This window comes from Pelophylax lessonae (assembly GCF_965119305.1).
Source record: "Pelophylax lessonae genome assembly, chromosome: 6".
In the NCBI taxonomy this organism is placed as follows: domain Eukaryota; kingdom Metazoa; phylum Chordata; class Amphibia; order Anura; family Ranidae; genus Pelophylax; species Pelophylax lessonae.
Genome location: NC_138773.1, coordinates 72363432 through 72390426, shown reverse-complemented (window position 1 = coordinate 72390426; position 26995 = coordinate 72363432). Strand labels below are relative to the sequence as shown.

The following is a 26995-nucleotide window of genomic DNA, read 5'->3' as shown; positions in this document are numbered from 1 at the left end:
AGAAGTTTTAGAGGCAGTAAGGGCAAAATGAAACAGGGAAGTGATTATAAAATTACACTGGAGATACAAAAATTATACTGTAAGACCACACAGTGCCACTAGCAATGTAATCAGGTTAGGCTGAACTAGGGTATCAGTACAGTCTTTTTTAAGGTTATTAATATCTGTCCTCAAATACAAACCCAATCTTGTCAAACACCAGCTTCTTTGCCCTTCCAATGGTCTAAAATAAAATAAAACATGGGAACAAACTCACAGAACCACAGACACACCACCATCGCCGATTAGATATTTATAAAAAATTACACCAGTATCAGACACACCCAGCAGTGGACAGGTATTGGCTCTAGTCTGCCAGACAAGCAGTATATTGGTCAGACTCTACTTGCAGCTAGCACATCGGGAAGACGGAGAAGAGCGAATCTGTCCTCTACATAGCAGAGGCCTTATAAACTGCTGCATAGTGCTGTGTGCCTGTGTGAAGAACACTCTCAAAAGCAAGCAAGTGGTTACACTTGCAGCAGATATTCTCTGACCTTTGCTGAGACCCGAAGACATTTTCAAAAGCTTAAAAAAAAAAAAAAAAAAAAAGGAAAAAAGGTTTAAAAAAATAAAAAAAAAAAACATGCAGCTCCAGGCTACAAAACAGTAAACACTTAGGCTGCTTTCCCGTGTCACTGGACAATGGGATCCTGTAAGGGGAGTATTGAGGGACTAGGGGTAAAGCAGCAGCCAGAAATCATGAAAATGGAAAGGAAGATCCCATTGAGTTCTTATTTGTGCATGGGTGCAAAGCAGATCCCAGAATGCCGGGAGAGGTGATATAGATCACAGACCCTGTATCCTAAATGTTAGAAGTGTTGCTGTTCTGTGCATTGGAAGTCATGTGACACCTCTACGATGACAATCATCCTATCATGATGATGGGCAGAGCAGACTGTGATGCTCACACACTGAAAGGTTCAGCTTCAAGGATCTGTGGGAGATAAAGAAAAAAAAAAAAAAAAAGACAATTAGGCAATGAAGAATTTTAAAATTTCCTCAGTGGGACTAAATTCACTGAGAAATATCCTAAGGCAGAGATCTCCCTAATGGGCCATACACACTATAAGATTTTCTGAAGACCTTTTCCTTTAGACTTACCAAAACCATATAATATGAGGTCAAACCTAAACACTTTCAATTCGTATGCAATCTGGCAGGCCCTTGCACTACATAGAAAAGGTAAATTTGAAGGAAATCTAACCACAAAAGTTGGATAGTCTGTATCCAGCTTAAGACCAATGTTCTGGGATATACCTCCTATGTCATACAGCGCCAACACTGAGGAATGCACAATAATTTGGGTCCTTCTCCATTGAAGGTTAAAGAAAAAAAAAAAAAAAAAAGACAGACAATCAAGGCAATCATTAGTGCCCTCTTGCAGTGTAGAATTGGCCTTATAATCAAACCACCTATGACCAGCCCTTGCTATACCAACTTGTTGCCAAGACTTTTCAAAGTTTAAAATGATTGACAGCTTAATTTTCATACAGGAAAAGTGGATTATATAAGTGTACCCTTAAAATCTAAGTGGCAATGGCAACATCACCCCATAATTGCACTCAATCATCCCTATTGCCGGTCAAGCAGCCCCAGCTGCAGATGCAATTCCTCTCCAGACTGATCTTCCCACATAGTAATGGAAACTTGTAAAGCTTCACACCGCCCTTTCACAGTTCTTCCAATAAACTTTTATTAAGACAAGAAGAAGAGAGAACACTCTACCTGCTGGCTTTCTTAACGCATTTTGCCCCCTACTAGGAATTCTTTGTAGACTCTATGAATAAGCTTCAAAAAGGGGGAGAAGTGAATTTGAGGAAGCCAGCTGGTACTGTGTTCTACTTGTCTGAGAAACTCTGGAATCGCAGTGTGCAGCCCTATAAGTTTGTATTGCTATCAAAGTGGCACTTGGTTTACTTTAAAGTCAAACTACAGAACAATCAGTTTCCAAAAGCTGGTTTTACCATGTCCGACAACCACATTTTCCAAAGGAAAAACCACCTTATATATCTTGGCAACATGGATTCAAAAGACAAAATGTACAGAAAATGCACAATAGTTCCCCATTAAATGCATGGGCCTCTAGAGGAAAGTACATAGCAGGAAGTAATGGAGTAGGTGAATGCCACATATAGTAAAGGACAAGGTGGAGGGGACTGTAAAGCATCTCACCTATGTAAAGCATCTTACTTACGTAAAATAATAATGAATCATTGGGATAGAACAGTAGCTCTACCCATTTAATATTGAGTAGTATTACCTGTGGTCACATGGTACGACTGTACTCAATGCCACTCTTGGCAGAGATGCCAGACCAGGGCAGCAAACTCCGCAACAGGGTGTGAGCTTGACGGTAGATCCTCTGAGGAAGAGAGCAGGGGCTGAGACCGGCCAGCGCAGAGCCTAGATGTTGAATATAGTCCGTGAACACCAGTCAAGGAAAACAAAAGACAAGTATGGAAACTCTTGTAGTGGGGATATATCTATCTTTCCATGTAATTTACTCTATTTCAAGAGGCTAACACAAGCCAAGGATCAGGAAGGAATTGTTAAATCAAAAGCCATGGAAAACAGATAAAATTTTTGGAAACCTCTTGGGAAGTTGAATCACGTGCAGATTTATTTGTAAGGTTTGAGGACGTCAGTGAACTTAGCAATTTAAATCGGGTCAATAGCTGGGAGTCCAGCTGCAGAAGACATCTTTTAAGGGCCGTACACACGATAAGAAATTCGGAAGGGAAATTTCGTCCGACGACCGATCTGCCGATTTTCGGATTGTTAGTATGGTGCTTTCGACAGCCCACTCCGACTTTTCGGATGACAAAATCCTGATGTGCAAGCATTAAAATTTTTGTCCTCCGTCAACACACGTCCGATATTCATCTCATTAGTACAGATTTCGACGGGGAAAAATCTTATGAGCAAGCATGCTCAGAGATGAAAGAACACATAGAAAGCAATCCAACACATGACATCACTTCTGAAGAAGAATTCTGTCGTACGGGAAAATTCGTATGAAAATAACCTCTTCACTTTCCACATCAGACTAGCATGCCACAAAAAACGGATGACAGATCGTTCGATAAACTTATCGTGTGTACGGGGCTTTACATGTGAAGAGGGGCAGAAGAGCAATCACTTTTATTCCAAGGTTGCTTTTTTGGATTAATGCATGTTGTGTTAAAGCAGCACTAAGCCTACAGATTTAGGGATTTCACAAAAAAAGAAGAAAGAAGGAAATCCATTCCCTAAAAATGGGCCCTGAAGAAGCCTTAAAAGTGGAATTCCAGACTAAATCTAACTAACTTTAAAAATATCCCCCCCCCTTCTAACTTCTGTACTACCTACCCTTCAGAAAAAATGCTTATACTTTCTGATTCTCAGGGCGCTCCAGTTGAGTCACGTGATTTTCCCAGCGATTCAGGGTAGAAAGAAAGAATTGACAACAGAACGGATAGGCATCTTCCTTTTAACCTCCCTGGTGGTATGATTATGTCAGGAATTATGTACCAAAAGCGGTACAAATTTTTTCATGGAAATTTGGCGTTATGTATTATAGTCCTACAATTCTTAGTAATTACTGACTTAAACCTGACCAAAATAAGACTCTAGTAGACATCCCAGATGTGATAAATTTGAAACACAAACGCATGAATTATAATCGAATCAATAATATAATTTTATTATACAATATATATATATAATAAAATTATATTATTGATTAGATTATAATTCATGCGTTATATATATTATATATATATATATATATATATATATATATATATATGTATGTGTGTGTGTGTGTGTGTATATATATATAAAATATAAAATGTGTTATGTGTTTGTGTTTTGTGCAACGTTTGAATTTCCCTCCCTAGTTCCGCTCCCATGCAGCATTGCTGCTGCAGGGAACGGAACTAGGAAGTCATCACACCGACGGACGAGCGGCGGGGATCTCGGCTGGCGGTCACAGCAATGAGAGCTCATCGCTGGATCGCCAGGAGAAGGTAAGAGACACCGCTGCGCTCTCTGCACATCTACCCCGAGCGTGACTCGGGGATACCGATCCTGGACTAAAAAATCCACCCCGAGTCACGCTCAGGATTACCGCCAGGGAGGTTAAAGGGTAGTTAGTATAGTAGTTTAAAGCAGGGTGGGAGCCGTTTTAAGCTGCCTGGAATTCCACTTTAACAACCTGAAAAAAATGCCTGCACTTTTTTAGGCAGCACACCACAATGCACAGAGCATTCACACCTATATGTTGCAGTACGCTGAAGGGCAGGTGGTTTGTTTATGCTTTTTAAGCCCCCGAAGGGCTCATGCTGTAGGTAGAAAAAGATCCTGCATTTTAATGTGTCCAAATGCTGTATGCGTGTAATGGTTACATGTGTACAAGCATTAAGCGTTAATGCAGCCTACTGGTTGCTAGGACTGCTACCTAGTGTGCTTTGTTGATAGGACTCAGGCAGCCATTGCTGCCTAGCGCTCTTCGCTGCTAGGATGCAGGAAGCTACTGTATGCCAAGAGAGTACATTTGTGCTGTCAGCATGTAAATATTAGCACATACTACATGTATGCTTACTTGCATTTACTGTAAAAATACAGTCTACATTTTTTTTTTTGTAGCTGTGTGCATGAGCTTTAAAGGATCTTTAGAATGAATGGTAAGGCACATAGTGTGCGTGTTTTAAATGCTGGCCCAGAACAGTTATGCAAATCAAGACTTCGTATTACCCTTGCTGCGTTTGGTCAGTCAAAGTGCCAAAGCCAGAGACAACGAGAAAACTATAGTTTTCAAGAATGCCTATATTTCCTAAATGACACGTTTTATTTAAAATGGAACTTTTACTCAAAATATTAAAATTTGCAAACAGGCAGAATGTTTAAATGCACAAGAGACAGGAAATCAGGCAGTGGTTGTAGCATTGGCAAGATGTTACATGTTCCACCCTAAAAACAGGTGGATCGTGTAACATGTTCCCAAAGGTGAACTTATCCTTTCAGCTTGTTCAATTACACATTGGCAATAAAACCTGGAAGCTGATTGGTTTCTATGCACAGCTGCACCCAATTTTTTTGTTTAGTTTTAGTAAATCTCCCCCACTATTTCTCTTCTGTATTAAAGTATTCTTACCCGTTTGGCTGTGTTTTCAGCTCAGTGTACTTTACAGACAAACATGTCTAGAAAATGCTAAAACTAAAACCTTATTGGATGATTTGGTTAAAGCTGAACTTCAGACAGATATAAAAAAGACATAAATAAAACAGCTCAATATTCATTATTACACAATTAAATGTATTTTTTTTTTGAGAGAGATAGAGAGAGATAGAGAGATAGAGAGAGAGATAGAGAGAGAGAGATAGAGAGAGAGATAGAGAGAGAGATAGAATACCAGTATAGATATCCAGCATGATATTTTTCCCCATTGAGATCGGATGAGTTTTCAAAGTGTTCCTTTAATATTCTTGAGCAGTGTATTTAGCCTTTTGCCTGCAGTTCAGCTTAAAAACTGTTAAAGTGAACAGTAAAATGTGCCATTGTTCTGCTAATAAAAGTTGCCACTAAAGAAACACAGCTGACAAATACAGTATCTCACAAAAATGAGTACACCCCTCACATTTTTGTAAATATTTTATTATATCTTTTCATGTGACAACACTGAAGAAATGACACTTTACTACAATGTAAAGTAGTGAGTGTACAGATTGTATAACAGTGTAAATTTTCTGTCCCCTCAAAACAACTCAACACACAGCTATTAATGTCTAAACCGCTGGCAACAAAAGTGAGTACACCCCTAAGTGAAAATGTCCAAATTGGGCCCAAAGTGTCAATATTTTGTATGGCCACCATTATTTTCCAGCACTGCTTTAACGCTCTTGGGCATGGAGTTCACCAGAGCTTCACAGGTTGCCACTGGAGTCCTCTTCCACTCCTCCATGATGACATCCCGGAGCTGGTGGATGTTAGAGCCTTTGCACTCCTCCACCTTCCATTTGAGGATGCCCCACAGATGCTCAATAGGGTTTAGGTCTGGAGACATGCTTGGTCAGTTCATCACCTTTACCCTCAACTTCTTTAACAAGGCAGTGGTGGTCTTGGAGGTGTGTGTGGGGTCGTTATGTTGGAAAACTGCCCTGCAGCCCAGTCTCTGAAGGGAGGGGGATCATGCTTTGCTTCAGTATGGGTCAAAGTACATGTTGGCATTCATGGTTTCCTCAATGAACTGTAGCTCCCCAGTGCCAGCAGCACGCATGCAGCCCCAGACCATGAGATTCCCACCACCATGCTTGACTGTAGGCAAGACACACTTGTCTTGGTACTCCTCACCCGTTTGTCGCCATACACGCTTGACACCATCTGAACTAAATAGGTTTATCTTGGTCTCATCAGACCACAGGACATGGTTCCAGGAATCCATGGCCTTAGTCCGCTTGTCTTCAGCAAACTGTTTGCGTGCTTTCTTGTGCATCATCTTCAGAAGAGGCTTCCTTCTGGGACGACAGCCATGCAGACCAATTTGATGCAGTGTGCGGCGTACAGTCTGAGCACTGACAGGCTGACCCCCCACCCCTTCAACCTCTGCAGCTAGCCTGGCAGCACTCATATGTCTATTTCCCAAAGACAACCTCTGGGTAGGACGCTGAGCATGTGCACGCATCTTCTTTGGTCGACATGGCTTGGCCTGAGTGGAGCCTGTCCTGTTAAACCACTGTATGGTCTTAGCCACCGTGCTGCAGCTCAGTTTCAGGGTCTTCTTATAGCCTAGGCCATCTTTATGTAGAGGAACAATTCTTTTTTTCAGATCCTCAGAGTTCTTTGCCATGAGGTGCCATGTTGAACTTCCAGTATGAGAGAGTGAGAGTGATAACACCAATTTTAACACACCTGTGACCTTGTACCAATAACGAGTCACATGACACCGGGCAGGAAAAATTACTAATTGGGCCCTTTTTGGACATTTTCACTTAGGGGTGTACTCACTTTTGTTGCCAGCGGTTCAGACATTAATGGCTGTGTGTTGAGTTACTTTGAGGGGACAGCAAATTTACACTCTTATATAAGCTCTACACTCACTATTTTACATTGTAGCAAAGTGCAATTTCTTAAGTGTTGTCACTTGAAAAGACATAATAAAATATGAACAAAAATGTGAGGTGTGTACTCACTTTTGTGAGATACTGTATATTTGGGTGCAACAAATTTGACCCCGCAGAAGCAAGTGAGGAATAATGCATGAAGACAGTTTTGTTAGCAATGTCCACTGAAGGATATATTACTGTCCAGGGTGGGTGACCACCATTAAGGTATAAGACATAAGTGTAGGCGTCCTGCAACACCCCACGGATGGAGTAGTAGTAGGGCAGATAGTGGTGCTGATGGAAGTGGCGGTTCTCATAGAAGCGGATTGCACTGCTGTTGGTAGTCAGGACATGCAGGTACAGAGCTTTACACAGATCCTGGGCAGTGCTGGAAATGTGACTCTTCAAGCTCTCCAGCAGCAGGGAACCTGACAGGAGAAATACAAGATAAAGCAGCAAGACATGTCATCGTTATGCAACGTTCTTGTCAAGTCTAATCCAAAAAGAAGCAGAAGTAGCACTGTGGGCTCACTGTTGGTTTACATTCCTCAGGTAATAAATCTTCCACCATTATACAAAAGGAACAGTTAGATATTCTGCCAAGGAGATGATATAGCATTAGCCTCACTGTCCCAGTAGATCCACGCAACAAGGATAGGTCCACAGATGGACTCCATAGCTTGCTTTAGTAGTGGCTGATAAACCAAAAACATTAGCAATAGCTAATAATAAACCAAAAAACATTAGCAATAGCTAATAAACCAAAAACATTTGCTTGCGTAAAGGATGTTCTCTGGGAATTGTTTAAAATGGTTGTAAAGGCTGAAGGTGTTTTACTTTCATTAATTTTATGCATGAAGAAAAAAAACCTAGTATGAAGACACCACCCCATCCCCCAAATACCCAAGCTCGATCTTGATCCAGCAATGTGCATGAGAGCAGCTGCGTTCCAGGCTCTCTGCCTCCTCATTGGATCAGAGACAGCAGCAGGAGCCATTGCTCCCACTGCTGTTAATTACAGCCAGTGAGGAGGAAGCAGAGGCGGGGCCAAGCCACGCTCTGTGTGTCGGGGCTTGGGAGCAAGTATGTATGAGTGCCCCCTAGCAAGCGGTGGGGGAGGGGGGTGGTTTGGAGCCCAGAGCACCGACAGGGACCCGATAAGAGGAGGATCAGGGCTGCTCTGTGCAAAACCACTGCACAGAGCAGGTAAATATAATAGGTTTGTAATTTAAAAAAAAATTAAACCTTTAGTAACCCTTTAACCACTTGCCGACCGCCGCAAGTACATATACTGCGACGGTCAGCCCCTCACAGGCAAAGTGACGTATGGGTACGTCACTAGCCTGTGAGGCTCTGGGGAGCGGGCGCGTGTGCCCGGCGGACCCGATGTCCGCCGGGCACTCGCGATCGTCCGTGACAGCGGGAGAAAGGCAGGCGGCTGATGTAAACAAGCCGCCTGTCATTCTCCCCTGTGTATGAACAGTGATCATACGGTTCTACTATGCAGGACTGTTGATCACTGTTCCTACGCTTCAAGCCACAGCCAATCACAGTAAGAATCATGCCCCTAGGGACACACACCACCCCTCCCTCTCAAATAAAGTTAACCCCTTCACTACCAGTGTCATTTTACAGTAACAGTGCATATGTATAGCACTGATTACTGTAGTAATGTCACTGGTAACCCCAAAAGTGTCAAAAATGTCAGTCAAGGGTCCGATCTGTCCGCCACAATGTCGCAGTCCCGCAAAAAAAAAAAAAAAAAAAAAAAAAAAAAAAAAAACACAATTACAAAAATCTTTCCCTTTGTTAGTAAACGCGATAACTTTTTCGCAAACCAATCAAAATACGCTTTTTGCGATTTTTTTTACCAAACATATGTAGCATAAAACAAATTGGCCGAAAATGTTAAAAAATTTTGATTTTTTTTTTATGGGAATTTCATATAAAAAAAAAATGTGAAAAATATTGTTATTTTTGCAAAATTGACAATCTTTTTTTGTTTATAGCGCATGATCAAAAAAAAAAGAAAGAAAATCGCACAGGTGATCAAATACCACCAAAAGAAAGCTCTGTTTGTGGGAAAAAAAGGACGTCAAATTTGTTTAGGTACAGCGTCGCACGACCGCGCAATTTTCCGTTAAATTCACGCAGTGCCGAATCGCAAAATAGGCCCTGGTCAGGAAGGGGGTAAAATCTTCCGGGGCTTAAGTGGTTAAAGTCATTCTATTTACTTTTATTGGATTAGGCCTGGGGCTCCAGTGACAACTACAGTCAAAGGTGACATTTTCCCTCACTTTGGGGACATTCCAATTCACATAAACACAGCTTTTAAACAGATAGAGGTTCTAATCCTTCTCTACTATATGAAAAACTAGAAAAAAGTTTGACTGGCATTCCACTTTCCTTTTTCATATGAGAATTGTGAGTTGTTTGAAGTCACAGCCCTTTTTTAAAGGTGGGCTGTGTGGAGACTTACTAGTAGATAGGAGCAATGAGCATCTTCTGAAGTACCAAACAACCAGTCTTATTTTGGCACTGCTGGTCCCTGCAAAGACTGTCACTTCACACATCTCTCAGCTCTTTAAATCATTGCCTAGTCTTCATTGATAAGCAGGTGAAAAAAAGGTTAAAAACAATTCTCTGGAGAATTTCCGAATTCCATTAAATAGCACAGTGGCCAAGTGGTTAGCACTTCTGCCTTGCAGCACTAGGGTCGTCGGTTCAAATCCCAATCATGGCACTACCTGCCTGGAATTTTCATGTTCTCTCTGTGACTGTGTGGGTTTCCCCCCCACACTCTAAAGACATGCTAGTAGAGTAATTCCTGTCTTAACTGGTCCTAATATGTATGAGAGTAAGCTAGGGACCTTAGATTGTAAGCTCCTTGAGGGCAGGGACTGATGTGAATGTATAATGGGTAAAGCACTGCATAAATTGACAGCGCTATATAAGTACTGTAATAAATAAATAGGGAAACAGTGGGGATTGCCAACTTTAGATCATGGAGGGAATACATTATAATGGTAGATAAGGATGATTCTGTAGCTCCATTTTCATGCGGGGCAGTCCTGGGTCTAACAAATTTTATTGTTTTTATATGCTCCTGCTGCACCATCAGTACACCTAATAAATGGTCTTCACTTCTATAGTGACTACACATGGACTCCAGAGGAATCAATTTCTCGGTGCTCTGTAACAAAAGTGGCTAATGCCTCGTTTCCACTGAGCGGAACGGTTCGGGTCGGTACAGTTTGGAAGGGTTAGAATGGTCCGGTCTATTCAGGTGAGCATTTCCACTGCAAGTCGGACCACCAGGGACCATGCGGGGTTTACACCAAATGAGGTGTTTGTTTTGCTCTTTCATTTGACGTGAGCATTGAAGTTTTCCTGTCCGCCAATCAGTGGAATGTATCGTGTGACGCCAGTAGCTCCGCCCTAACCGTACCGTACCATTTCCTATGGTCCTACATCTGAAGCAGGACCAGGAATGGTGCGGTTTGGTTCGGTTGTATGGGCCACTTTCATAATGGAAACACTCAAATTAGCGTACCGTACCGAACCGAACCCGAACCGATCCGCTCAGTGGAAACGAGGCATTAGTGGACCTCCTGCACCGGCTGAAAGTCTGCCTTTTGTTGTCCAAATGTGAATTATTAAAGCCCCGCTCCAGTCAAAACTTTTTGGACATAGACAGGAAAGTCTACTACAAATGTTGCCTTTTATAGAAGAATGGGGAAATTGTGGTCCTCACCAATCCCTTGTTTCCTGAACTCCTTTACCACACCCAGGCTAAGAATATACGCCACTTGTGTGTCGCTCGTGAAACTGGACGCCAAGATGTCCCCATCCTTTAAAAAAAAAAAAAAAGAACATACAGAAACAGTCACACTTCAGTCCTTCCTGACATACAGAGAAAGCACTGCAAGCATAGTCTTGCCTCTTTGTGTACTTTGGTCCTGCTCTTTATTTCTGCCACAATCATGCCCACTATTTGTCCATGATATGTGGCTGCCAATGAGAAGAATTTCTTGTTGGAAGTGATGTCTCTGTACCAGGAGTCTGGATACCTGAAGGATACGAGGAGAAAAGATTATGCACGTTCATCTGTTGGTGTAGCAAAGTGCAACTTCTGCGGTAACACACTTACTCGATGGGGAACCAATCGGCACATAGCTCCTTCACAGTGTCTATGTCATCGTGGCAAAGAAAACGCAGAACAGTGTCGGCGACGGCAGTGGGGAGCTCCTCTTCGCTCATTCACACCTGAAGGAGATCAAAAGGAAAAAAAAATATATTGTGAATATGGAATGGCCTTTTCTTTTAAAGCTTGTTTAAACTATGAATAAGTAGAATTTGAAGCCACGTGGCACCATAGCATGCTTGCCTTGTAAGTCGCAGGCAGATTTAAAATCGCCTAGGTGTGAATGGAGCCTAAGGAGAGCTGCCACAAATCACCTGTGTGACATGGGTCTTATTCTGCTTTCACACTATCTGTCCATCGGATGGATTCCGTTTTTCTCAGCGGGGGATCGAGCCGCCGATCCCCCGCTGAGCAGAAGGATGACAGCTGTCTCTTCGTGATGCGTGCGGAGACACAGCTGTCACAGCCCCATACATCTCTATGGGGGAAATCGGATGGGAATGGACCGTCGGTCGCTGGACGGATGGAAAATAGGGTTTCCATCAGTCCAGATTTGACGGATCGGATGTAAGTGGACATGTCTCCGCTGTCATCCAATGCCCCATAGGAATGCATGGGGGGACCGCTCAGATCTGAACGGTCCGCCTGTGTGAAAGGGGCCTTATTCTGCTTTCACAATTCAAAGCATTTACATACGAAGATCTAGGTCTCTTGTATTAATACGACCCTCCTGTGCAGCAGCTTTAGGATTGCATGAATTTGTCATTCCTGTGCACCAAAACACAGAAAGGTATTGAGACCTTGTGGTTTGTGTGCTTGAACACCATTCATAACTTCTACTCCAATTCCACTAGGGTAAAAAAAAAAAAAAACACACACTAGCTCCTTTACAAACCTGAAAAATCACTATGCAATGACACTGGGTCAGTATACATCTCAAGGTCTGAAATCAGAAGTCTGGCTTCTTCCGTGACCACCAATAACAGTAAAGCCTGCACTATAAAATAAGAACCCCATCAGAACAGTCTGATGAAGCTTTGGATACAAAAAAAAAAAAAAAAAAAGTAGGGTTGCACTGATACCGGTGCCAATACTAAGCATTTGCACAAATACTTGTACTAGTGTAAATGATCCGATACCTAAAACGGATACCTTTGCGGTGCAATTTGAGCCCATGCAAAATGAATGGGCTCAAATTACACTTAATGAATCACATGTGATTTGAAGAGGAATGCGGTGCGATTCCTGTCCATGCGGTGCGACTCCTGTCCAAATCACAACGTTTACTGCACTGCAAGGGAGGGGGAGAGAGGGGTGCCAAACCGCCAATAGTTTAGCGAGGTTTATTCAACAAAAGTGTTAGATGAAACCGTATTGACACCGCTGGTAACAGGAATAAAACAAGCCCCAGTCCAAAAGATCAGTCCCCACTAGAATTCCTGGAGAAAGTGCTATGAAATTGAAGCAGGAATCCAGGCAAGTCACGGGGAGATGCCAGATGGGAGACTCAATCTGTCAAAGGAGCTGTCAGATGTCCAGTATGCTGTGGCCAATTAGAAGGCTGATGAATGAAGCACCGCATTCCTGTTCAAATCACATGTGCCTCTTTGTAGAGCGATTTGACCCAATTCATTCATTTTGTATGGGTTCAAATCGCACCGCAAAGTTAGCGATACCTGGTATCGGCAAGTACTTGAGCACAAGTATCAGTACTTGTATTCACCGATAACAAAATCGGGCATCGGTGCATCCCTAGATAAAAGATAGGACTTTGATCTGATGGACTTAGACCAAAGAAGCCCAAAATTTGTCTCGATGGTCTAAATCAGGGATTCCCAAACTACGGCCCTCCAGTTGTTCAGGAACTACAATTCCCATCATGCCTAGTCATTTAGGTGAATGTCAGAGTTTTACAATGCCTCATGGGATGTGTAGTTCTGCAACAGCTGCATGGCCGTAGTTTGGGAATTCCTGGACTTAAAACTAAACTCAAGGCAAACAGCTACCTATACTGTTAAAATACATACAGTATATAGGAAACATTTTCCTACAAAAATACTGGTATTTCTGTGCATCTGGTGGCATACTAGTATTATTATTATTTCAGGTATTTATATAGCGCTGTCAATTTATGCAGCGCTTTACATATACATTGTACATTCACATCAGTCCCTGCCCTCAAGGAGCTTACAATCGAAGGTCCCTAACTCAAATACATACACAGTAGGGCCAATTTATTTATTTATTTTTTATATACAGGATCCAATTAACCTACCAGCATGTCTTTGGAGTGTGGGAGGAAACCGGAGTACCTGGAGGAAACCCACGCAGGCACAGGGAGAACATGCAAACTCCCTCCAGGCAGGTAGTGTCGTATTCCGGAGATACACACAGCCCTACCCACATAGAGCCAGGTTGCTGACCTGACTTTACACTATTGCAGTAAGGCAAAATGGCCTGGTCACCCCAACGCTGTGCCAATCTGTGACTGCACAGCATTAGTCATCCCTCTGTTCACACACAGACTGCTACCAATTCAAATCAGTAACTTAAACTAGTTCAATTTAAAAATGTATTTCATTATTTTATTTTTTTTTATAAAACACACTTCTATGTTGTTTGGTTTTTTCATCTGTCTGAAGTTCGTCTTTACTGATAATATCACTGGACATTGTACCCTGCCATAAGTGTACTGTGCCCTTAGACTATGTGCCAACATGTGATCAAATATACAGCCATGTTCATAAAGCCAGACTGACAATTGAGTTCAACATCCAGTAAAGCATAAAAGTAAATGAAAAGGTAATAAAGGCCTCACCTTGTTTCCAGAGCTGACCAGACTCAGGCTGGCTTGCCCCGACTGAGCCCTGAGCTCCCAAATGGTTTACAAAAAGTCCATGAGCTGGAGGAGAAAAAAAAGAGACTAGAATGAAGAAACAAGCGAGCCTAAACTTCTATCAGTGGGAACCAAACAGTTATACTGATCATCTGTACATATTTTATAAGTCAGCCTTTCTCAACCAGGTTCTGTAAAACCGGAGGGTTCCTCCAGAAAAGCTTTGGGTTTCCTGACCAACCAAAAATGTAACCAGTAAAGGACATTCTTCCTCAATTGTCTACCAATGTAAGTGGTCCCCTGTCCCACATACCATAAATGGAAGAGGCCCTTCTCAACCAACCATTAATAAAGGGGGCATGTTTCTTCTATTGATCACCAAGTGAAAGGCAGACACTCTCCGCTGGCCACCATGTGGTGCGTGGGAATGCACCACATGGTGGCATTCCCACTCCGCTGGCCACCATGTGGTGCGTGGGAATGCACAAGTCTTAGCATTGAGCAAACTCCAGCCCTCCTCTGATCCTTCTCCAGACCCAGCACCTTCTGCTTCCTAGCTCCGCCCCCAGCTTCTTCCAGGCAGCAGGTAGGGGGTGCACTATAATGTAAGGGAGGGTGGTGGACTCTTGACTTGGGGGGGGGGGGGTGGTCTGGAAATCTATTCCAGGGGTCTCCAAACTTTCTAAACAAAGGGCCAGTTTACCCTCCTTCAGACTTTGAAGGGGGGCCGGACTGTGGCCATTGGGAGTAGAAAAGGTCCCTACATTAGTGGGGACAAAATAATGCTCCATTGTTTCAGTGAGAGTAATTGCCCCATCAGTGATGTCATTGGGCCCCATTGTTGGTGTCATTGAGAGGAATTATGTCCCATTGTTGGTACCAGTATAAGGAATATTGCCCCCTTCATCTGTGTCACTGGGGGGGGGGGATTATGCCCCATTGTTGTTATCAGTGGATGAAATCGCGCCCCAAGGACCGGATAAAAGCAAGCAAAGGGGCCACATCTGGTCCCCAGCTTAGAGACCACTGATCTAGACTTACAGATACAACTGGCCCTTTGAGGGCAACTATGTGCTGATGTGGCCCCCGATGAAATTCAGTTTGACACCCCTGACTTAGGGCAGGCTAAAGTGGCCTACTAGTCAATATTATTTTATGTCATTTAGCCTCGATTCACACTAGCGCGACTTGTCAGCCTGACAAGTCGCGCTCCCCCGCGGTCCATTGACTGCTACAGGACCCGTTCTAATAGGAGCGACACAAGTCACTCCGACTTAGAAAAAGGGTCCTGTACTACTTCGGGGCAACCTCAGAGCGACTTGCATAGACTTCCATTATGTGAAGTCCATGCAAGTCGCTCCGAAGTTGTGGTGCATGGAAATGCACAAGTCGCCCCCAAAGTAGTACAGAGTCGTGCCGCCCCAGTGGGAACCGACTCTTTAGACCCCGTTCACACTGGGGCGATGCTACTTGCCGGGGCGACCTCGGCCGGCACGGACTTCATAACATTGAAGTCAATGCAGGTCGCTCCGGGTCGCCCCAAAGAAGCTTCGGACCCTTTTTCTAAGTAGGAGCGACTTGTGTCGCTCCTATTAGAACGGGTCCATAGCTTCTGTATGGCAGGCGACCTACGGCGACCTGTCAGGCGACCAGGTCGCCTGACAGGTCGCCCCAGTGTGAACTGGCTCTAACCTGCTCTGTGCAATGGTTCTGCAAAGAGCAGAGCTGGATCGAATGGGGCTCAGGTAAGGAAAAGGGAGGTGCTAGGCGCAGTCCATGTAGATTCTCCATTGTCCACTGCAGACTGCTGTATTCAAACAAAATGGCTACTAGAAATAAAATACAATTTTCTGAGAGTAATTTTGTCTGTCTACAACTGTATGTAAACTTTTGCCCAGTACTGTGTGCGTGTATGCATCTACCCTCCCTAGTTTCTTGGTCTTGGGACTGGCATGTGATAACAGATCTGCATAGCAAATATGTACACACATACATGGGAGAATTTAGACAGGAGCCAATTAACCTACCAGCACGTCCTCGGAGAGTGGGAAGAAACTGAAGTACCCAAAAGAAACCCACACAAACTCCATGCAGACAGTGTCCTGGCCAAGATTCGCACCAAGAACACCACTGTGCTGGGTACCCTGCACACATCACTGGGATGGTGGACTATATTCTGTATTTTCCCTTTATTGAAGCTGCACACAGCAGGTACATCTGGATAATTTGTGGTGTTCTACAATAAATCAGATCTCTACTGCCATTCATTCTGGTGCCTGGACACAGGATCCAGCTGGTAAAGCTGCACGCTGTACAACGCAGGTGTATTATTACATGCTGGAGCTGTCTGGCCTCAGGATCACATTGCTCTCTATGGGTTATGTGTCCCTTCTCATATATCCTATTATCAGCTGTGTATAGCGACTACTAAATACACACCAATCCGAATATATGACTAGTGCTGCCGTAATATGGCATAGTGGTCAGTTGTCCCCAATTACCATGGACAGTCCTATAATCCACCCCAGGAAAGGTCATTGATCTTCAGTAAAGACCATCTGGTTAGCTAAGGATCCCAACAATCTTTTTCTCTATTAGTGTGTAGGTGGGGATTTCCACGCTTATGGAGAAATGAGTAGGATGGCTGCAGCCTACCTCAGAAATATAGACTGTAAAGTCAATATTTAAGATATAATGGGGGTAGTGAGGTAATTGGCGCTGCCTATATGTATGGTGTATAGAGTATTTGGTATCACAATGAATCACGGTACACTCCTATGCAGAAATATTAGACCATATATAAAATACTATAAATAAGAAACCATATATAAATAGTATAAATATAAAGTGCGATGATGTAAACAGTAAATAAATAAATATATATAAGGTGCTTAGTGAACTAGGTGACCAAATAAAGTGAAAACGGTGTCCAGTGGACTATATGTTGGTCATAAAGAAATAAAGACTAAATGGTAGTGGAGAAAAAATTCAAGTGTATCAGCAAGAGCCGGTGAATGAAAGAATAAAAGAATTGAATTTTTTCTCCACTACCATTTAGTCTTTATTTCTTTATGACCAATATATAGTCCACTGGACACCGTTTTCACTTTATTTGGTCACCTAGTTCACTAAGGCTGCATTCACATGTCAGCGTATTGATCGCGGGCAGAATCACCGCGATTCCGCCCGCGATCCGGAAATCATTGCAAATTGCGGGACGCATGTGCGTTGGCCGTGATTTGCAATAGCACCCCAAACGCTGTGCGATGTTGCCGCGATTTCCGCCTGCCGAATTGCGGTAACATCGGGCAAAAAAAAAATTGCGGGACACATTACGCTCCAAAGAAGCTCTTGTACTATTTTGGGCGTAATGCATCCCGCGATTTTTTTTTCCGCGATGTTACCGCGATTCGGCAGGCGGAAATCGCGGCAACATCGCACAGCATTTGGGGTGCTATTGCAAATCACGGGCAACGCACATGCGTCCCGCGCTTTGCAATGATTTCCGGATCGCGGGCGGAATCGCGGTGATTCTGCCCGCGATCAATACGCTGACATGTGAATGCAGCCTTAGTGAACTAGGTGACCAAATAAAGTGAAAACGGTGTCCAGTGGACTATATATTGGTCATAAAGAAATAAAGACTAAATGGTAGTGGAGAAAAAATTCAATTCTTTTATTCTTTCATTCACCGGCTCTTGCTGATACACTTGAATTTTTTCTCCACTACCATTTAGTCTTTATTTCTTTATGACCAACATATAGTCCACTGGACACCGTTTTCACTTTATTTGGTCACCTAGTTCACTAAGCACCTTATATATATTTATTTATTTATTTACTGTTTACATCATCGCACTTTATATTTATACTATTTATATATGGTTTCTTATTTATAGTATTTTATATATGGTCTAATATTTCTGCATATGAGTGTACCGTGATTCATTGGGATACCAAATACTCTATACACCATACATATAGGCAGTGCCAATTACCTCACTACCCCCATTATTTTTTCTCTATTAGGCCTCTGGCACACGATTGATATTCCTGTTTGAGCATCTACTTTTTCAGACTTTTTTTTTGTATGCATTTGTGTGTATTTACGTGCATTTTCGAGGACATGCGCTTGCGCAATTTTGCGTGCATGCACGCATTTTCACGCAAAATCATTTTCTCGTGTTCTTGTTCTGCACAATATGTAAATGGACATTTGCGCACGTTTGTGTGCATTTGCACGCACGACGTGTAAATTACTGACTAAAAAAGCAGATTCTTCTCTCTTTTTTTTTTTTTACTAAAGAATGCACGACACTTGTTTACACGCCTGTGTAAATAGGCGCTTTACGTACAACGGGCTGCATTTTGGCTCAGTAAAATAAATAAAAGCTGCAGTGTGCAAGAGGCCTGAGAGATTTAAAGGAAACCTGTATTAAAGAAGCATGGAGGCTGCCATTGCTGACCTCTCCCTATAAAAATACTAGTTCCCTGGCTGTTAGGCTGATCCCCCCCAGGCTTCAGAGTCCCCAGAGAGCAGTTCTGACTTTTTAGTTCTGCCTTTTCTGATGTTTGATACATGGAAGGAGCGCCAGACCAAAAGATAAAAAGGAGTCCAATTTCATTTACTGGTATTGTGCGGAAAGACACCAGCGCGTTTCAGGCCTTTGCCCCCCCCCCCCCCCAACGCATCGGTTGTCTTTTGGCACAATACCAATAAATTAAATTGGAATCTTTACCTTTTGGTCTGGCGCTCCTTCCTTGTATGCACTTTTTTTTCTGGTAACCTGCTGGGGTTCCCACTAAAGGTTAGCCTTGTCTGTTATGAGCAGCCTAACCTGAGTCAGTGGGCTCTGTGAGGCTGCATTCACACATATGCGAATTGGATGCAGCTTTCCCCACATCCAATTCGCATAACAGGAGAGTGTGACTGGCTCTCAATGGAGCTGGTTCACACATCCCCGGGGCGGCTGCAGAGCGCACTGCAGAAGAGTCCTGTGCGTCTTTGGCTCCGTTGCAGGTCCGAATTCAGCCAAAAATTCGGACCTGAAATGGTGAACAGTGACGGACCAAACCTCTGCTGCTTGCTGCGCCGCGCACAGTGTGAACCCAGCCTAAATGTTTTTGCCCTCACTACTTTGTATGTATGATGCATGTTTTATTTTAAGGTCCCCGTGCCTCTTGGATGCCTTTTTTTTTCCTTCTTTTGGAGGTTTGCTTTAGGGACTCAAAAAGTTTCAAATCCAGAAAGTTAAAGTATAACTAAAGGCAAAACTTTTTTTAGTTTTGGATAGAGTGGACTAGGATTAGAACGCTTTTCAGTTTGCATTACTGTCTGTGTCCCCATTAGGGAGATTCACCCTCTCTATTTATCCTTTTTACCATTAAAAGTAAAAGACAATCCCAAATTTTGGGTTGTCCACTGAAAAGTAATACAAGGAAAATCTTCCAATGGGGACACTAGCTCTGGTGACCTGGGGGTCCCCAAGGAATTCCATTAATTTGCAGGATTTCCGCTCACTTCCTGTTTGGTTATGGGACAGGAAGTGAAGGGAAATCTCTGCAATGGGACACAAATGATGAAAAATAAATCTGACAGGGGTTATTATTAACCCTCTCATGCTCTATCCAAAATGAAAATAAAAAAAAATACCTATAGTTCTACTTTAACATAGGCAAGTCAGGAAATTAGCATCTCCAGAGCGGGGTCAGCAGTGACACCGTCTGTATTCTCTCAGTAAAGGTTTCCTTATGGGCAGCTATCGTGGTGTCAGATGCTGCAGATTATCAGCAGTGTATTACACCAATCTGGGCTCATAACACAAGGCTGGCTGCAGATTTGTGTGCTGAAGTTGTGTGTGTATTAAAATGCGTGTTTTACCATAAAGCATGGTAACACATGGTATTACGTGCGTTCTGAAGCCAGTCAATTAGTATGGTCAAAAGAAAAAGAAAGAGCACAGGACTAGCACGCTATACACTATATGCACCATTTAATAGAATACAAATATAGAGGCAAAATGTAGCTACATCAGCACTACAGCACATAGGACATATTCAGCCAAAATAGAGATGTATCATAATATACACAACTGGAAGAAGCACTCAGATAATAGCAGGAGGTACAGAGGTTGCAAACAAAATTTTGCCTCAATTTAATATATGAAATGCACATATACCGTAGTGTGCCAGTCCTGCTTCTTCTTTTGAGCGATTTTGATAGGATTGAATCCCTATTTGGAATATCATTACCTGTTTTTCTGTTAATTTCTCATCTTGATTTAAATAGGTCTGCATTGAATATTCCCGTTCACAGCACAGCCTAATGCACAGCCCATTACAGTCCTTGCACACGAGAGGTCCGCTCAGGCAGACTCTGCTATGCCCAGCAGGGGATCGCCACTCCACTAATCTGTGCTGTGCAGGCGGATGACAGGTCCATCTCCGCTCACTGTGCAGAGCAGAGACGGACAGGGTCCTGCTCTCCCCTATATCCTCCAGAGGAATGGAAAATAGGGTCACCATCAGTCTGGATTTGGCGGAAAGGATCGGATCGGATAGTGGCGGGTGTCCGTAGACATTTCATAGGGGTGAATGAAGGGTCCAATCAGGGCTGCCTGAAAAACTGACAGGAGGACCTGATCGGACCACCCATGTGAAAGGACCCTCGGGGTGTGCATCCCAGAGCTCATGTGTGTCCATGAAAAAACCCTCACACTTTTATAAATAAACAACCATTTTAAAATGCATAAAAACATGGATGGTGTCCGTAGGGCAGTGGACGGGGTCAGTGGGGCAGTGGATGGGGTCAGTGGAAGGGGTCAGTGGAGTCATGGACAGGGTCAGTGGGGTAGTGGAAGGGGTCAGTACAGTTGTGGACGGGGTCAGTGGGGTAGTGGAAGGGGTCAGTACAGTAGTGGAAGGGGTCAGTACAGTTGTGGACGGGGTCAGTGGGGTAGTGGAAGGGGTCAGTACAGTAGTGGAAGGGGTCAGTATAGTCAAGGACAGGGTCAGTGGGGTAGTGAACGGGGTCAGTACAGTAGTGGACGGGGTCAGTGGGGTAGTGGACGGGGTCAGTGGAAGGGGACAGTAGAGTCATGGACAGGGTCAGTGGGGTAGTGGAAGGGGTCAGTACAGTAGTGGACGGGGTGAGTGAAAGGGGTCAGTATAGTCATGGACAGGGTCAGTGGGGTAGTGAACAGGGTCAGTACAGTAGTGGATGGGGTCAGTGGGTCAGTAGAGCAGGGGACGGGGGTCAGTGGAAGGGGACAGTAGAGTCATGGACAGGGTCAGTGGGGTAGTGGAAGGGGTCAGTACAGTAGTGAACGGGATGAGTACAGTAGTGGACAGGGTCAGTACAGTAGTGGACTGGGTCAGTGGACGGGGTCAGTAGAGTCATGGACAGGGTCAGTGGGGTAGTGGACGGGATCAGTACAGTAGTGGATGGGGTCATTAGAGCCTTACATTTGTTTTTATTATTTTTTAAAGCATTTTTTTAGTAGCCCATTGGGATGGCTTTGGTGAAATATCAGGGGTCTAAACGTGAGACCCTGATGTTCCACTTTTGAGACAGAGAAAGGAACTCAGGACAGAGATTTCCTAGGCCATTTTCCTGCATCCTCAGCTGCACTGGACATTGAATGAATGGGAAGTGCTCTATGCTGAGCGGCTTCCTGTTCATTAACAAACTGAAGCATACAAAACACAGTTTACTATGCTTCAGTTATGAATATACACAGTGTGTGATTGGTAATGAAAAAAAAGAAGAGCAAGAAGGACAGTATGGGTGGCATGTACTGGTACCGATCCACTGTATTTTCCTCCTCCTGATGCTGAATGTCGGGCGGTAGGGAAATAAGAAGCAGACTTTCAGTGGTTGCAGGAGGAAAATACAGATCAGATCCAGGAAACGCCGCCCCTCCTGTCCAGGTTCCGGGATGTTGTCAAGGAAAGATTATGGCGACTTTCAGTTAAAGGGGCAGCTGCTTATTTTGGCCACCACCAACTTGGCTTTGAAGGCCCCATTCCCACCAGCGGGCACGCCTGAAGGCACACATAAGGTGCATTGTGTGTGCTCCCTACAAAGCATCGTAGTGCTTGCTTTTTCTATTCTTTATTAGCTTTTATGTTACACTCACCTCTCTTTGTGGCAGTGTGTTACCATGTCCTGTAATTGGCTGCATTGTAATGTGTTACCCCGTCCTGCAATTGGCTGCATTGTAATAAAATGTATGCCTGCAACCTTTCATTGCAGACATTGGTATGAACTGGCCCTATACAAAGATAGGCTTTTGCCGTGTCTTTACCTTGGGACTTCAATTGGGCATTGCTGTGCAGCGTCCATCAGGCCTGGTGTAAATGAGTCCTTAGGGTGCGTTCACATTAGAGGTTTCCTCTGCAGGGGGTAGCGTTTGGGGGGCAGTAAAAGCCTAGCTCAACCGCTGCAGAGGCAGCAGCCGGAGTTGTACACATGCCACAGCCAGGATTATACCCCTGTTGCCGGGTGTTGCGCCCGTCGAATGTGACCCATTCAAGTGGAAGGGGCTGCCCTTCAAGTGCCCCACAAACACGTGCATTGCAGCACACTAGTGTGGGGGCGAAGGGGGCAATACAATGCCTCTTCATCGCCTGCCAAATGCTATTTGGAGAGTGATTCAACATTGGATCGTTCTTCATCGACTAATGTTAATGTGAATGAGCCCTTAGAGCTCATTTACACAAGCACTGCTCTCTGAAGAGTGATCTGCGGTGGATTGCTTTACGGAGGGCATTAGACAGGAGGTGAGAATGTGACAGGTTATAGCCCTTAAAAGCACTGCACGTGGTCCCTATTAAAGTGTTACTAAACCCACAACAGTAAAATCAGTCTGTATTTGCAGTAAAGCATGCTGGTTATACTCACCGTGGAACCTAAGAGGTTAATCCTCTGCATTGTGTAAAAAAGGCTGTTTGATCCTGTATGCACAGATCCTCCTCTTCTTCCACTGTCCCCCATCCATCACCTAATAGAACAGAGGCTTGGGGGGACTCAGCACATGCTCAGTTTGGTGTGTATTGCTAGAGGTTTTTTTTCTGGAGAGTGCATGTGATCAGCACAGGACCAATCAGCACTGTCCAGACAGAGGGTCAGGGGTCCTGCAGCCTCATAGGACAGTCAGAGGAGAATTAAAACTCCTCCTACAAGCTTTCACCAGACACTGATAGAAGTGACAAGACTGCTATATACTGCTGATGGGAAAAGGTATTTAGTAGTTTATATTTACTAAAATAATTGAATTTCCATGTTCTGTGTACTGTGGGAGACCAGATATAGGGAATGCAGGCTCCTGGGGAGACCAGATATAGGGAATTCAGGCTCCTGGGGAGACCAGATATAGGGAATTCAGGCTCCTGGGGAGACCAGATATAGGGAATTCAGGCTCCTGGGGAGACCAGATATAGGGAATGCAGGCTCCTGGGGAGACCAGATATAGGGAATTCAGGCTCCTGGGGAGACCAGATATAGGGAAATGCAGGGTTCTGGGGAGACCAGATATAGAGAAATGCAGGGTTCTGGGGAGACCAGATATAGGGAAATGCAGGGTTCTGGGGAGACCAGATATAGGGAAATGCAGGGTTCTGGGGAGACCAGATATAGGGAAATGCAGGGTTCTGGGGAGACCAGATATAGGGAATGCAGGCTCCTGGGGAGACCAGATATAGGAAATGCAGGCTCCTGGGGAGACCAGATATAGGGAATGCAGGCTCCTGGGGAGACCAGATATAGGGAATGCAGGCTCCTAGGGGGGACCAGATATAGGGAATGCAGGGTTCTGGGGAGACCAGATATAGGGAATGCAGGCTCCTGGGGAGACCAGATATAGGGAATGCAGGCTCCTGGGGAGACCAGATATAGGGAATGCAGGCTCCTGGGGAGACCAGATATAGGGAATGCAGGCTCCTAGGGGGGACCAGATATAGGGAATGCAGGCTCCTGGGGAGACCAGATATAGGGAATGCAGGCTCCTGGGGAGACCAGATATAGGAAATGCAGGCTCCTGGGGAGACCAGATATAGGGAATGCAGGCTCCTGGGGAGACCAGATATAGGGAATGCAGGCTCCTAGGGGGGACCAGATATAGGGAATGCAGGGTTCTGGGGAGACCAGATATAGGGAATGCAGGCTCCTGGGGAGACCAGATATAGGGAATGCAGGCTCCTGGGGAGACCAGATATAGGGAATGCAGGCTCCTGGGGAGACCAGATATAGGGAATGCAGGCTCCTAGGGGGGACCAGATATAGGGAATGCAGGCTCCTGGGGAGACCAGATATAGGGAATGCAGGCTCCTGGGGAGACCAGATATAGGGAATGCAGGGTCCGGGGTTTAGGAAAACTTTTACTTAAAGTGGAGTTCCTCTGGCTTTTGTGTTTATTAAAAGTCAGCAGCTACAAAAAGTGTATCAGCTGACTTTTAATAAACACACACTCACCTGTTCCATGGTCCAGCAATGTGGCCGGGGGGAGCCCGGTTTTCTCTGTCTTCTCCCCATGGCACCGACATCTCTAGTGTGGGCACAGCTTGCGACTTCACAGCCGGGTTCGCACTGCCCATCCTGAGTGGCCGGGCAATCTTCTGGGACCTGTGACATGTCCCAGAAAATTGGAGGAATCGGGGGGGAGAGAGGAGAACTTCCGCCCTAGGCGATCTGAGTGGAAGTGGGAGCGGGTACTTGTCAAATAGGTACCCGCACCCCCCCCCCAAAAAAAAAATGACATGCCAGATGTGGCATGTCAAGGGGTCAGGACCACTTAAAGCGGAAGTTCCACTTTTGAGTGGATCACATTCAGTGGGCAGTACTGCTCAGGGGGGTCATGATTACCATGGCATGGGCGTACCCTTTGCAGCGTGGGGGCATTAAGAACGCAGCTCAACCTCCTGTTTTTACCGCCCCAAGCGCAAATGCAAACTAAGCCTAAAAAGGTGCCACCTCTGTAGGCGTCATCCAGATCCTGGCCATCAGTGACCCTGAACACACATGGCGGATGGGAGGTCAAAGGTCAGGTCCAGAGCACACTCAGTTACATCATCAATGGCGGCTCCCATGGTTCCGCTCTCACAGACAGGTCCTCTTTAAAATCCAGAGAATATTTTGCTATTCATTCAACAATAAACCTGCAGATATGACACCATGATTGCTCACACCACATCAGCAGCCTATGACATGTATGCCAGCTATGGAATGACCTTCCAGCAGAAGGGGCCCCAGGATTGTACAATGAAGGGCCCCAGGCTCCTCCAGCACATCACACTTCCCCCACTTACCTTCCTGTCGGTGCTGGGCTCAGCCTCCCCCGGGACTTCCGCTGTACAGGCGGGGCTCCGCTCTGCCCGTTGTTTTGCTGTCACCGAAACAGGAACTGAGGAGCTGGGCTATTTCCTTGTGGCGGGCGCGCGCGTCCTGCCTGTCAGGCGCGCCCCCCGAACCAGGCTCCATAGCAACACTACCGTAGCAGCGAGCGAGCAGGGCGCCGTGCGCATGCGCGTCCCTCACCAGCCCAGGGCAGCGTGTTGTGAAGTTACAGGCTGTGGTTGATTAACCTCTTCAGCCCCGGAAGGTTCTGGAAGGTTTTACCCCCTTAATGACCAGGCCATTTTTTGCGATACGGTCGGCACTGCTTTACTTTAACTGACAATTGCACGCTGTACCCAAATAAAATTGATGTCCTGTTTCTCCCCCCCCCCCCCCAAATAAAGGCTTTCTTTTGGTGGTATTCGATCACCACTGCCTTTTTTTTTTTTTGTGCTATAAAAAAAAAAAAAAAAGACTGACAATTTTGAAAAAAAAACAAACCTTTTTTTACTTTATGCTCTAAAATACATCCAATAAAAAAATGAAAAAAAAATTGAATTTATTTATCAGTTTCAATCATGATAAAAGTGCAGCGCTTAATTGATATATATATATATAAGTGACGGCTGGTGCTCAAAATTTTTTGGGGGGGGGGGGGGGGGCGCAAACAAAAAAATGTAATAGGCATTGCTTTGCGGCAAAAAACGCTGTAAAAATTGCGTGACTTTGAGGTCACAAAAGTGTGAAAGGGGCCTTCAGTAATTAAGGTATAGTGTGCCCCCTTTCAATGCAGAATGACCAGATCAGTGTACCCCCATTCAAAGCAGAGAGATCAGTGTGCCCCCTTCAATGCAGAGAGATCAGTGTGCCCCCATTCAATGCAGAGAGATCAGTGTGCCCCCTTCAATGCAGAGAGATCAGTGTGCCCCCATTCAATGCAGAGATCAGTGTACCCCCATTCAAAGCAAAGAGATCAGTGTGCCCCCTTCAATGCAGAGATCAGTGTGCCCCCTTCAATGCAGAGATCAGTGTGCCCCCATTCAATGCAGAGAGATCAGTGTGCCCCCTTCAATGCAGAGAGATCAGTGTGCCCCCTTCAATGCAAAGAGATCAGTGTGCCCCCTTCAATGCAGAGATCAGTGTGCCCCCTTCAATGCAGAGAGATCAGTGTGCCCCCATTCAATGCAGAGAGATCAGTGTGCCCCCTTCAATGCAGAGAGATCAGTGTGCCCCCATTCAATGCAGAGAGATCAGTGTGCCCCCTTCAGTGCAGAGATCAGTGTGCCCCCATTCAATGCAGAGAGATCAGTGTGCCCCCTTCAATGCAAAGAGATCAGTGTGCCCCCATTGAATGCAGAGAGATCAGTGTGCCCCCTTTCAATGCAGAGAGATCAGTGTGCCCCCTTTAATGCAGAGAGATCAGTGTGCCCCCTTCAATGCAGAGAGATCAGTGTGCCCCCTTCAATGCAGAGAGATCAGTGTGCCCCCTTCAATGCAGAGATCAGTGTGCCCCCATTCAATGCAGAGAGATCAGTGTGCCCCCTTCAATGCAAAGAGA

General features: G+C 44.8%; 1 protein-coding gene across 1 annotated transcript; it reads right to left on the bottom strand.

Moving 5' to 3' along the window:
* Positions 1-25547, bottom strand: NAA60 (N-alpha-acetyltransferase 60, NatF catalytic subunit). Its single transcript, XM_082260559.1, has 8 exons — positions 25410-25547; positions 14088-14171; positions 11276-11391; positions 11066-11195; positions 10880-10976; positions 7319-7553; positions 2303-2465; positions 1-976 (listed from the first exon to the last, which is right to left on the bottom strand). The coding sequence occupies exons 3-7, from the start codon at positions 11383-11385 to the stop codon at positions 2309-2311; spliced, it is 729 nt and encodes a 242-aa protein (XP_082116685.1). The 5' UTR covers positions 11386-11391; positions 14088-14171; positions 25410-25547; the 3' UTR covers positions 1-976; positions 2303-2308.
* Between the last annotated feature and the right edge of the window lie 1448 nt (positions 25548-26995).

Coding starts and splice junctions, on each gene's coding strand:
- NAA60 (XM_082260559.1), bottom strand. CDS start 11,385: ATGAGCGAAGAGGAGCTCCCCACTGCCGTCGCCGACACTGTTCTGCGT. Junction 10,977..11,065: donor GGACCAAAGTACACAAAGAG/GCAAGACTATGC, acceptor TTTTTTTTAAAG/GATGGGGACATCTTGGCGTC. Junction 7,554..10,879: donor GTTCAGGAAACAAGGGATTG/GTGAGGACCACA, acceptor TTCTCCTGTCAG/GTTCCCTGCTGCTGGAGAGC.